This window comes from Nomascus leucogenys, chromosome 5 (assembly GCF_006542625.1).
Source record: "Nomascus leucogenys isolate Asia chromosome 5, Asia_NLE_v1, whole genome shotgun sequence".
Taxonomy (NCBI): domain Eukaryota; kingdom Metazoa; phylum Chordata; class Mammalia; order Primates; family Hylobatidae; genus Nomascus; species Nomascus leucogenys.
In genome coordinates this window covers 41,231,572-41,244,771 of record NC_044385.1, presented here as the reverse complement: position 1 = coordinate 41,244,771, position 13,200 = coordinate 41,231,572, and the positions used below count along the sequence as shown (strand labels likewise).

General features: G+C 40.7%; 1 protein-coding gene across 1 annotated transcript in view; it reads right to left on the bottom strand.

Moving 5' to 3' along the window:
* The window catches only part of PATJ (PATJ crumbs cell polarity complex component), a 416,491-nt gene that overhangs the window by 360,237 nt on the left and 43,054 nt on the right, over positions 1–13,200 (bottom strand). Inside the window, exons 9-11 of the mRNA XM_030812925.1 lie at positions 10,579–10,678; positions 5,926–6,017; positions 4,097–4,238 (exon numbers count right to left, since the gene is read on the bottom strand). Coding sequence (XP_030668785.1) covers positions 4,097–4,238; positions 5,926–6,017; positions 10,579–10,678 — 334 coding nt within the window. The remainder of the gene's footprint in view (positions 1–4,096; positions 4,239–5,925; positions 6,018–10,578; positions 10,679–13,200) is intronic.

Sequence of the window (13,200 nt, the reverse complement as noted above, 5' to 3'; positions counted from 1 at the left end):
AAACTACCATCAGAGTGAACAGGCAACCTACAGAATAGGAGAAAATTTTTGCAATCTACCCATGTGACAAAGGGCTAATATCCAGAATCTACAAAGAACTTAAATAAATTTACAAGAAAAATTCAAACAACCCCATCGAAAAGTGGATGAAGGATATGAACAGACACTTCTCAAAAGAAGACATTTATGCAGCCAACAGACACATGAAAAAAATGTTCATCATCACTGGCCATCAGAGAAATGCAAATCAAAACCACACTGAGATACCATCTCACACCAGTTAGAATGGTGATCATTAAAAAGTCAGGAAACAACAGGTGCTGGAGAGGATGTAGAGAAATAGAAATGCTTTTACTCTGTTGGTGGGAGTGTAAACTTGTTCAACCATTGTGGAAGACAGTGTGGAGATTCCTGAAGGATCTAGAACTAGAAATACCATTTGACCCAGCCATTCCATTACTAGGCATATACCCAAAGGATTATAAATCATTCTGCTATAAAGACACATGCACATGTATGTTTATTGCGGCACTATTCACAGTAGCAAAGACTTGGAACCAACCCAAATGTCCATCAATGATAGACTGGATTAAGAAAATGTGGCACATATACACCATGGAATACTATGCAGCCATAAAAAGGGATGAGTTCATGTCCTTTGTAGGGACATGGATGAAGCTGGAAACCATCATTCTGAGCAAACTATCACAAGGACAGAAAACCAAACAGTGCATGTTCTCACTCATAGGTGGGAACTGAACAACGAGAACACTTGGACACAGAGTGGGGAACGTCACACACCGGGGCCTGTTGTGGAGTGGGGGGATGGGGAGAGATAACATTAGGAGAAATACCTAATATAAATGACCAGTTAATGGGTGCAGCACACCAATATGGCACATGTATACAGATGTAACAAACCTCCACGTTGTGCACATGTACCCTGGAACTTAAAGTATAATAAAAAAAATTTTTTTTAAAAAAGCTTCTGCATAGCAAAATAAGCAGTCAATACGGTAAACAGACAACCTACAGAATGGGAGAAAATATTTGCAAACTATGTCTCCAATGAACGACTAATATTCAGGTTCTAGAAGGAACTCACACAACTCAGTAAGAATAAAACAACCCATCATTAAAAAGTGGGCAAAAGACATGAACAGTCATTTCTCAAAAGTAGACATATAAGTAGCCAGCAAACTAACAATCCTGCAATTAAATCCACATTCAAACCACAATGAGATACCTATCAGTCAGAATGGCCATTATTAAAAAGTCAAAAAACAACTGATATTGGCAAGGATGTGGAGAAAAGAGAACACTTATACACTGTTGGTGGGGATGTAAATTAGTACAACTTCTGTCGATGTGGAGAACAGTATGGAGATCTCTTAAAGAACTAAAAATAGCACAACCATTTGACCCAGTAACTCCATCACTGGGTTTCTACCCAAAGGAAAAGTAATAGTTCTATCAAAAAGACACATGTACTTGTATGTTTATTTCAGCACAATTTGCAATAGCAAAGTCATGAAAGCAATCTAAGTGTCCATCAACAGATGACAGGATACAGAAAATGTGGTATATATACATCATGGACTATTATACAGGCATAAAAAGGAGGAAATTATGTTTTGTTTTCAGCAACATGAATGGTGCTGGAGGCCATTATTCTAAGTGAAATAACTCAGAAACAGAAAATTAAACACTCCATGTTCTCGCTAAGCTAAACAATGGGTACACACAGACATGCAGAAGAAGATAATAAACACTGGGGATCCCAGGATGAAGGAGGCTGGTGGAGCAGGGGTGAGGGTTGAAAAATTACATATTCGGTATGATGTTCACTATTTGGGTGATGGGTATACTAGAAGACCAAACCCCAACATTATGCATATATACCCATGTAACAAACCTGCACATTTATCCCTTGAATCTATAAAAATAAAAAAAAATTTTAATTAAAAAAACATTTATATAAATATTTATGTAAGCCGCTTAAGGTCAATATGGCATTTGTGCCAGGCGCGGTGGCCCACGCCTGTAATCCGAGCACTTTGGGAGGCCAAGGCAGGTGGATCACAACGTTAGGAGCTCGAGTGGCCAACATAATCAAACCCCATCTCTACTAAAAATACAAAAAATTAGCCAGGCGTGGTGGCAGGCAGCGCCTGTAGTCCCAGCTGCTCGGGAGGCTGAGGCAGGAGAATCGCTCGAACCCGGGAGGCGGAGGTTGCAGTGAGCCAAGATCATGCCATTGCACTCCAGCCTGGGTGACAAGAGTGAAACTCCATCTCAAAAATAAATAAATAAATAAATAAATAATTAATTTAAAAAAATTTTTAATGGCATTTGTACAATTTGTACTATTTAGGCAATTTTTAATCTCATACATTGGATGCAGTTGGCAGGGCATCTGTCTTTCAGTAACAAAAGTTCTACTATCACATAAAAGAGAAAAAGTTCCGATTTAAATACAAATCACTACTGGCCGAAAGCAAAGGCTTCCAGGTGTATTGTATCTTCAGAGGAATATTTCCAGAAAAAAAATGATCTTCGGTCATATTCTAATTGAAGTATTTCTTACTCCCTAGTTATTTAACTAGTCACTTTTTTTTTTTTTTTCTTTTAAGAGACAGGTCTCACTCTGTCACCCAGGCCGGCATGCAGTGGCAACTTTTTTGCACACTGAAGCCTCAAACTCCTAGGTTCAAGTGATCCTCCTGCCTGAGCCTCCTGAGTAGCTGGGACTACAGGTGGGTGCCACCAGGCCTGGCTAATGTTTAATTTTTTGTAGAGAAGGGGTCTCCCTATGTTGGCCAGTCTGGTCCTAAATTCCTGGCCTCAAGCGATTCTCCTGCCTCAGCCTCCAGAAGTGCTGGAATTACAGGCATGAGCCACCAAGCATGGCTAGAATTACTGCACCCAGTAAGTCACTCATTCTAAATTGAATATGTGTTTCCATGATTATCAGCTTTTGTTCATCTATATGTTTATAAGTTGATAATTAAAAACTGACATGCAGCCGGGCACTGTGGTTCACACCTGTAGTCCCAATACTTTAGGAGGCCAAGGCAGGTGGATCACTTGAGCCCAGGAGTTCGAGACTAGCGTGGGCAACACAGGAAAGACCCCATCTCTACAAAAAAAATAAAAGTAAATTATTTGGGTATGGTCGTGCTCGCCCATGGTCCCAGCTACTCAGGAGGCTGAGGTAGGAGGATAACTTGAGCCTAGGAAATAAGGCTGCAGTGAGCCATGAACGTGCCACTGCACTCCAGCCTGGGCAACAAAGTGAGACCTGTCTAAAAAAACATAAAATACAAATACATGTTTTATTTTCTCTCAGTATACTTCAAAAAGTAAATCAAGAGGCAGATTAGAATAAAATATATTGTTAAAAGTAATAGGAAACCTGGCTGGGTGCGGTGGCTCACACCTGTAATTACAGCACATTGGAAGATCAAGGCAGGCAGACCACCTGAGGTCAGGAGCTTGAGACCAGCCTTACCAACACGGTGAAACCCTGTCTCTACTAAAAATACAAATAGAATTAGCCATGTGTGGTGGCACATGCCTGTAGTCCCAGCTACTTTGGAGGCTGAGGCATGAGAATCACTTGAACCCAGGAGGCAGAGGTTGCAGTAAGCCAAGATCATGCCACTGCACTCCAGCCTGGGTAAGACAGTAAGACTGTCTCAAAAAAAAAAAGTAATAGGAAACCTGAAGTCTGCAAAATGTCAAAGCATTAGACAAATGAGATTTCCCCAACAAAAGGTGTCAAAGCTTTATTATTCAAATATATGTAATCAATGAAATTTGAAAGCTTTTAGAAAAAATGATTTTCAACTCCATTTAGAGATGCTCTCAGAGCTTAGTGCATGCATGTCAAGGTGCACATCCTACCATTCTGACTGACATAGTAAACAAAGAAAACACCTCTTCAATGAACAAATGAGCTGACTCATTTCTCCAACAGTGCATTACACGAGGTGGGACAACATTTCCTGCTGAGACGCATGGAGCAACTTCCATAATTGAACTACTCTTCCAAATGTAAACTACTTGAGGGATAGAGGGGTGGCAAATTAATCACCTCTGTCTGAAGGTGGTTCAAGTGGAGAAGTAGATGAGGATGTCTTCTTTCGAACTAGGGTTAGGTGTACCACCTGCCCTGCATTTCGTAATACTTCAACAACATCATGGTTGGCAAAACCCTGAATGTTCACGCCATCGACCTAAAACATCAAGAGAAACATTAAACAGAGGTTTCAAGTTAGCTACTATTTTTAGCTCTAGCAACACTGAATAAAATGAGGCAATTTCTTTCATTCCAAAAATAAACTATTTAGGCCGGGTGTGGTGGCTCGCGCCTGTAATCCCAGCACTTTGGTAGGCCAAGGTGGGTGGATCACCTGAGGTCAGGAGTTCGAGACCAGAGTGGCCAACATGGTGAAACCCCATCTCTACTAAACATACAAAAATTCGCCAGGTGTGGTGGCAGGCACCTGTAGACCCAGCTACTTGGGAGGCTGAGGCAGGAGAATCGCTTGAAACTGGGAAGCACTGGTTGGAGTGAGCCAAGATTGTGCCATTGCACTCCAGCCTGGGTGACAGAGCAAGATGAAGCAAGGACGGAAGGAGGGAAGGAAAGAGGGAAGGAAGGAAGGAAGGAAGGAAGGAAGAAAGGAGAAGGAGAAGGAGAAGGAGAAGGAGGAGAAGGAGGAGAAGGAGAAGGAGGGAAGGGGGAAGGGGGGAAAGAAAGGGGAAGAAAATAAGAAAGAAAGAGGAGAGAGAAAGAAAGAAAGAGAGAGAGAAAAGAAAGAAAATAAATGTAGACTTTAGGATATATTTTTGAACAAGGATGTAAAACTAGTAAAACATGCTGAGAAACTTCCTCACACACTAGAAAGCAAATTCAAATTTGTCACTTAACTAATAGCCTGAGAGATATAAAGGACTTTAATCTCTGAGGCAATTCAAAATTCAAAATGCCATAAAAGATGGCCAGTTATTACACAAGATGTATTAATAGAAGCCATTATTATCAAAACTGAAGAGGTCATCTAACACTTCATCCCTCTATTCATATCACCACATGATATTTTCAAGAAACACACCGATCTCCCTCCAATAGGTCTTCTACCTTTCTGAAAAAGTGTGAGCAAGAACAGTATTCTTAATCTGTGTCAAGCCCAATTCCTGAAGTCTGTCAGAACCAATAGGCTTCCTCTCTCAATCTTCTTTGAGCTAGCTATAAGTATTTCAACTTTCTCCATAAGGCTTTTAAAGCCAAGAGTCATGAAATGTGCTTTCTTAGATAGATTTGAAGGACAAGGATTCAAATCACATACCACCCAGCATTTGTTTCTATGTTAAGCAATGTGTGTGTATACATATGTATAGACATTAATATAACTGTATATATAAATTGAACTAATTTCTACTAAATGGGGGAAAGACCAGTTTTAATTGATAAAAGGTAATTATTATATTCTTAAATATGTAAAATACCTCAATTTTAGTTGTACTCATAATTATTAACAGAAAAACTACTTTCACAAAAAGATAAAAAGAGCTGGTTAATGGCCTATTAATTATAGATAAAATGGGTGAGTTTAAAGAACACAGTGTGGTCCTCGCAGGGTTTTCTAGGATAATGCTACAACATCTTTTAAACATATATGTATAGAAAAAATATATTTTTTTACCAATATGTTTAGTGAATCCTTTCTTCACTGACAGTGAAAAAAATTTAATGTAGGAAGAAGAGTCCAAAATAATGAGATTTCACTGTATAACAAACTTAATTTTTAAAAAAAACTTATAAAGCTATATTAAGCTATTCCCCCTCACATGTATTATAATAATGATGAACCTTTTTTTCAACTAGAATCAAACCTAAAACAGAGGTTAGTTACTTACAGCAACTATTTTGTCATTCACTTGAATGTGGCCATTGTGGTACGCTGCACTCCCAGGTATTATACTTTTCACATAAATCCCTGACGCTTCCCCTTAAGGTGCACAGATATACAGAAAAAGGAAGAAAATTCTAATTAGGCCTTGATTGCAAAATTTGTATCAAGAGGTTAATTAGCTAACGGGGTTGACTGGAGGTTTGATAAATACTATTTTGAACACAAGCAGAGAAATTGATGGATTATTTCAAACTGTCACCATCTCAAGTGACCCGAATTTGAAATGATTTGACTGATGACTACTCTTCTGGAAAAATAATCAGTAATGGAACCCTGATGAAATGTACTCTAATTTAAGCTGGAATTCAGGAGAGCCCAGAGTAAGTCTGACTCTCTCTCAGTCTGTCTCTTATTACTGATGTGGCATAAAACTTCCTTTTTTTTTTTACCATCACTATGACAAGAGTCTCCTAGGTCTTCCTGCCTATATTTAGATCACTGCTCATGTTAGCTTCACAGACACAGAAATAAGAAAACTATATATGATCTTTTTGTTTGTTTTCTGAGACGGAGTTTTGCTCTTGTCGCTCACGCTGGCGTGCAATGGCACGATCTCAGCTCACTGCAACCTCCACCTCCAGAGTTCAAGCAATTCTCCTGCCTCCTGAGCAGCTGGAATTACAGGCGCCCACCACCACACCCAGATAATTTTGGAATTTATCAGAGATGGAGTTTCATCATGTTGGTCAGGCTGGTCTTGAACTCCTGACCTCAGGTGATCCGCCCACCTCAGCCTCCCAAAGCACTGAGATTACAGGTGTGAGTCACCATGCCTGGCCCAGAAAAGTACATATGGTCTTAACAACAACAACAAAAAAAAATTAGTATGAGCTCAGCAACATGAAATAATCTTTATATATTATAAAATAAAACATTGAAACAGACAAATGGCTATAAAAAGTTTTTAAATTTAAAACTTTAATTTTAAAGCATGCCTTCCCATGGGCAGGGACAGGAAGGGAAATTGGAAAATAAAACACAATAGATCTGCATGATTTTACATTTTTATTTCCAAATAAACTCAAAACATTGTTTGTAGGCCAGGTGTAGTTGTTCACAGTTGTAATCCCAGCACTTTGGGAGGCTGAGGCGGGAGGATCACCTGAGCCCAGGACTTTGAGGCCAGCCTGGGTGACATAGTGGGATGTCATCTCTACAAAAAATTTAAAAATTAGCTAGGTATAAAGGTGCATGCCTGTAATTCCAGCTACTCTGGAGGCTGAGGCATGAGAATCACCTGAGCCCAGGAGCTTAAGGCTTGTCTCTTAAAAAAAAAAAAAAAAAAGTCCCGGGCACAGTGGGCGAATCACCTGAGGTCAGAGTTGGTCAATGCCGCGGCCATCCCAGCACTTTGGGAGGCCAAGGCGGGCGGATCACAAGATCAGGAGATTGAGACCACAGTGAAACCCCGTCTCTACTAAAAATACCAAAAAATTAGCCAGGCGTGGTGGCGGGCGCCTGTAGTCCCAGCTACTCGGAGAGGCTGAGGCAGGAGAATGGCGTGAACCCGGGAGGCGGAGCTTGCAGTGAGCCGAGATCGCGCCACTGCACTCCAGCCTGGGTGACAAAGCAAGACTCCATCTCAAAAAAAAAAAAAAAAAAAAAAAAAACAAAGACAAACAAACAAAAAACAAAAAAACAAACAAAAAAAAGACCAGCCTGGCCAACATGGCAAAACCCTGTTTCTACTAAAATACAAAAATTAGTTGGGCGTGATGGTACACGTCTAATCCCAGCTACTTGGGAGGCTGAGGCAGGAGAATGGCTTGAACCTGGAAGGTGGAGGATGTAGTGAGCTGAGATCGTGCCACTGCACTCCAGCCTAGGCAACAGAGTGAGATTCCGTCTCAAAAAAAAAAATTGTAGGGGCGCGGTGGCTTGTAATCCAGATTTGGAGCCGAGCGGCGGATCACGAGTCAGAATCGAACCACGGTGAAACCCGTCTCTACTAAAAATACAAAAAAATTAGCCGGCGTGTGCGGGCGCCTGTAGTCCCAGCTACTCGAGAGGCTGAGGCAGGTGATGCGTGAACCGGAGGCGGAGTGAGGAGATTGCGCACTGCACTCCACTGGCGACAGAGCGAACTCTGTCTCAAAAAAAAAAAAAAAAAAAAAAATTGTAGAAAAAAATAAACGCAAATCACTTCCCATTGCCAACAAAATAATATACAAATTTCATAGAATCACATTCAAGGCCCTCCATAATCTGCCCAAATTTATTTTTTGACTTCAATTTCCACTACAACTTTCTAAGAAAATAAAAGTCCGGACACACCAGGCTCTTTTTTTTTTTTCAAACAGGGTCTGGCTCTGTTGCCCAGGTTGCAGGTTGGTGTGCAGTGGAACAATCACGGCTCACTGCAGCCTCTGCTTCCCCAGCTCAAGCGATCCCACCTCAGCCTTCGGAGTAGCCGGGGCTACAATTTTTTTTTTATTTTTTGTAGAGACAGGGTTTCACCATGTTGCCCAAGCTGGTCTTGAACTCCTGGGCTCAAGTGAGCCATCAGCCTCAGCCTCCCAAAGTGCTGGGATTACAGGCATGAGCCACCAAGCCCAGTCCACAGCATGCACTTGACATTTCCCCAAAACATCTAGCATTTTCATGATTTTACCTTTTCTAGTTTCTTTCTTTTGGTAAACTTTGACCTACTGAAACCCTTCTTTTCCATTTATAGCTCAAATGCCGCCTTCTTTGTCAATTCCCCATTTCCCTCTGACAAACTGAGTATGTCATCTGCCATACCATGATAGTTTGCTTGTACAGTGGGCCCTGTATATCTGCGGATTTCACATCTACAGAATGTGAACCGGATGTGGTGGCGCGCACCCGTAGTCCCAGCTACTGGGGAGTCTGAGGCACAAGAGTCACTTGAACCCGGGAGGTGGAGGTTGCAGTGAGCCAAGATCATGCCACTGCACTCCAGCTCTGGGTGACAGAGTGAGACTCCATCTCAGAAAAGAAAAAAATGATAATAATAATTTTTAAAAAAGAACTAAGTGTTTCTTCTATGTTTGTATCCCAGAACAGACTTTTCTTATTCATTTTTCTACCCTCTCCAGAACTGCTCAAAAGTCCAATGAATAGAATAAAGCAAAAATGATTTTCAAAGACTACTTGTTAAAAAGTACGTTGAGTTGTGTTTGGATTTACGCGCTCCCTGCCACCCCTAATTACCCAGTCCAAAAAACTTTTGAGGGTAAAGAAGTAAAATGGGCCAGGCACAGTGGCTCATGCCTGTAATCCCAACACTTTGGGAGGCCGAGGCAGGCAGATCACCTGAGGTCAGGAGTTTGAGGCCACCCTGGCCAACATAGTGAACCCCTGTCTCTGCTAAAAATACAAAAATTATCCGGGCGTGGTGGTGTATGCCTGTACTCCCAGCTACCCAAAGGCTGGGTAGGAGAATCTCTTGAATCTGGGAGGCAGAGGTTGCAGTGAGCCAAGATTGCGCCACTGCACTCCAGCCTGGGCCGACAGAGCGAGACTCATCTAAAAAAAAAAAAACAAAAACAAACAAACAAACAAAAGAAGTAAAATAGTAAAATGATACTTTCCTTTATCCAGTAATATAAACATTAAATTTTCTCAATGTTCTACCAGTCATTCACTTTCACTTAGGAATGAAACCGTAAGTTTAGGGACTAATGATTCCTCTAACCAGACTTAACATATTAAAAACTACTTGATGTGTTTTTTTGTAACATTATTATACAATCCACACTGAGCTCTTTTGAATGTCATTAAATTCTGAACCTAAATAAAGGTGGCACTTAGAATCTAAAGGTTTGAAAAAAGATAGTTCATTAGGCTAAAATAGCACAAGGTGGTCTGACATGAATTTCATTCAGGACTTTGAATACATTGGCACTCTTAATCCTTCCACCTGCTGTAAGTATGCAAAATAACAATTTTTTTTTTAAGGAAATGAACTCTGTAATCTTGCTATTAAAAAAAACTAGAACATTTTATAACTCTGAATTTTCATATTATTAGCAAATATTTGTGGAAAGGTTTATTTTTTTCTTACCCTAATAATTCTCTTATAATAAAGGAATAAATCTTATAGTGAAAGTTACCAAAGCTTTGCAGATAGGATTTGAGAGAGTTTTAGTCAGGGATACTTGAATTGTGTATTTATTCTCATAGTTTATTCCTTTCACATGAAAAGAAAACAGTTCTAATGAAAATGCTTGTTTCAACTTTTTTTTAGTGATAAAACATAATAGTCATACTTCGGTAACATTTACAATACGAAATATATACAGTAATTGATTTACTTATCACAAATCTAATCTATCATAATATGTTAACAATATTCATAATATAGCTATTTTACAAACAAGAGAAGGTACAATTCAAATATTATACACTGAGCTGGCCAATTATATTCCTTTGTTAATGGATATCAAGCCAGCTATAAAACTATTGAGATAAAAATGTGATTCTGTAATCACTGAGAAGTGACTGCTTGCTAGTATAGACTCATGGTTTTATTGTTCAAGATTTAAATTAAAATCTGCAAGTATTTAATTTTACTATCTAGAAACCTTAACATCCTTTACAATTTCCAAATATAAAATAGAAATGATTCATTTACCTGTATGAGATGTTCCAACATAGCCAACAATTCTAATTCCAAGACTCTGCCCATCTTTTTTCACAAGCTCAACATTATAAGTTTCAAAAAGAGAACTGTCCTAAAAGGAAAAAACAAATTTAATTATGCATGCTTAGTGGTATACCTGTGTGTACATAGTCAATCTGCGCAAGGTTTGTCAAGTATTTTCTTAGCACCTATGGTAGGCAGAATTTTAAGATGGTCCCATGACCTTCAATTCCTGGTGCTACTCCCATATTGATGCCATATTACATGGCAAAACGGAGATTATCCAAGTGGGCCTAATCTCATCACTGGAGTCCTTTAAAGGCACAGTTTTCTCCTGCTGGTAGCAGAAAGGGAAATGAAAAAGATCTGAATCATTAAGGACTCAACTTGCGGTTTGAAGATGGAGGGAGTCACGTGACAAGGAATGGAGGGGACCTTAAGGAGCCGAAAGAGGTCTCTGGCATAAAAAGGGACCTCAGTCCTACAGTCGCAAGGAACAAGAATCTGCCAACAATCTGAATGAGACTGGGTATGGACTGTCCCCAGGGCATTCAGAAAAGAGCCCAGCCAGGCCCACACCTTGATTTTGGCCTTTGTAAGAAGCTAAGCAGAGGCCAGGTGCAGTGGCTCACACCACTAATCCCAGCACTTTGGGAGGCTGAGGTGGGTGGATCACCTGAGGTCAGGAGTTGGAGACCAGCCTGGCCAGCATGGTGAAATCCCATCTCTACTAAAAATACAAATATTAGCCAGGCGTGGTGGCACATGCCTGTAACCCCAGCTACTCCGGAGGCTGATACAGGAGAATCGCTTGAACCCAGGAGGCAGAGGTTGCAGTGAGCCGAGATCATGCCACTGCACTCCGGCCTCGGCAACAGAGCAAGACTCTGACTCAAAAAAAAAAAAAAAAAGAAGCAGCAGCAGCTCAGCAGAGAGTCCAGCCAAGCCCACCCTGAATTCTGACCTACGGAACTGTGAACTAACTATGAACTAACAAAGGATATTGTTTTAAACCAGTAAATTTGTTATACAACAATAGAAAGCTAATATAACCACTTAGAAAAAAGGCTATATTTGTATCTGAAAGAACTATGAACATAAAGAAAAATTTAGAAACAAAACGTAACACTAATTATTGTTCAGTAATATAAAAATATCAACCTAAAACTTATTTTATTTTCTTCTTCTTGTTTTTTTTTTTTTTTTTTTTTTTTCAGAGACAGGATCTTGCTCTGTCACCCAGGCAGGAGTGCAGTGGAGCAATCACAGCTTATTGCAACCTCAAACTCCTGGCCTCAAGCCATCCTCCCCCTTCAGCCTCCCAAGTAGCTGGGACTACAGGTGTGAGCTACTGCATCTGGCCCTAAGACTTACTTTCAATACTCGTCTTTTAAACATTTCTGTAAAGGAGTAACGTGTCTAAATACATAATACTTTGCTTTTAATTCAAAACATTAACATGAGAAAGTAAATAATTGAATGGATCAAGTTTCCACTTATCACATATCCACATTTGTCTCTCACTACAAAGTAGAAGGCTCCAGGGAACTAGAGTAATGGAGGAAAAAGAAAATGTAACCACAATTTGGAGAAACTTTTTTTTTTTTTTGAGACATAGTCTCACTCTGTCACCCAGGCTGGAGTGCAGTGGCAGGATCTCAGCTCACTGCAACCTCCACCTCTCAGGTTCAAGTGATTCTCCTGCCTCAGCCTCCTGAGTAGCTGGGATTACAAGCGTGTGCTACCACTCCTGGCTAACCTTTGTATTTTTAGTAGAGTCAGGTTTCACCATGTTGGCCAGGCTGGTCTCGAACTCCTGGCCTCATGTGATCCACCCGCCTCAGCCTCCCAAAGTGCTGGGATTACAGGCATGAGCCACCAAGCCCGGCTGGAGAAACTTTTTAAAGGTTCTGATATTTCAAATAGAAAACTTCCGCTCATACAGTTCCAAGTAGAGAAAGGCAACAACTTCCCAGAAGACACAGAATGACATCTCAGGTGATGATAATGAGTGGCCTTCCACCCTTTTCCACCATAATTATTTCTCTTTCCTTTTGTTTTTGTTTCGGTTTTTTTTTTTTTTTTTGTCTGTTTTGTTTTTGTGTGTGTGTGTGTTTTTTTTTTAACAGAGTCTTGCCCTGTTGCCCAGGCTGGAGTGCAGTGGTGCAATCTCAGCTCACTGCAACCTCTGCCTCCTCGGTTGATGTGATTCTCCAGCCTCAGCCTCCCGAGTAGCTGGGACTACAGGTGTGCGCCTGCGCCACATCTGGCTAATTTTTGTATTTTTAGTAGAGATTGGGTTTTGCCATCTTGGCCAGGCTGGTCTTGAACTCCTGACCTCAGGTGATCCACCCACCTTGGCCTCCCAAAGTGCTGGGATTAGAGGTGTAAGCCACCACATCTGGCCCATTTCTCTTTTCTTTCCTCTTCCTCCTGGACCCTCCCTTCAAAACCTATTTCTGGTCAGGCATGGTGGCTCATGCCTGTAATCCCAGCACTTTGGGAGACTGAGGTGGGCGGATCACCTGAGGTCGGGAGTTCAAGACCAGCCTGACCAACATGGAGAAACTCCATCTCTACTAAAAATACAAAATTAGCCAGGCGTGGTGGTGC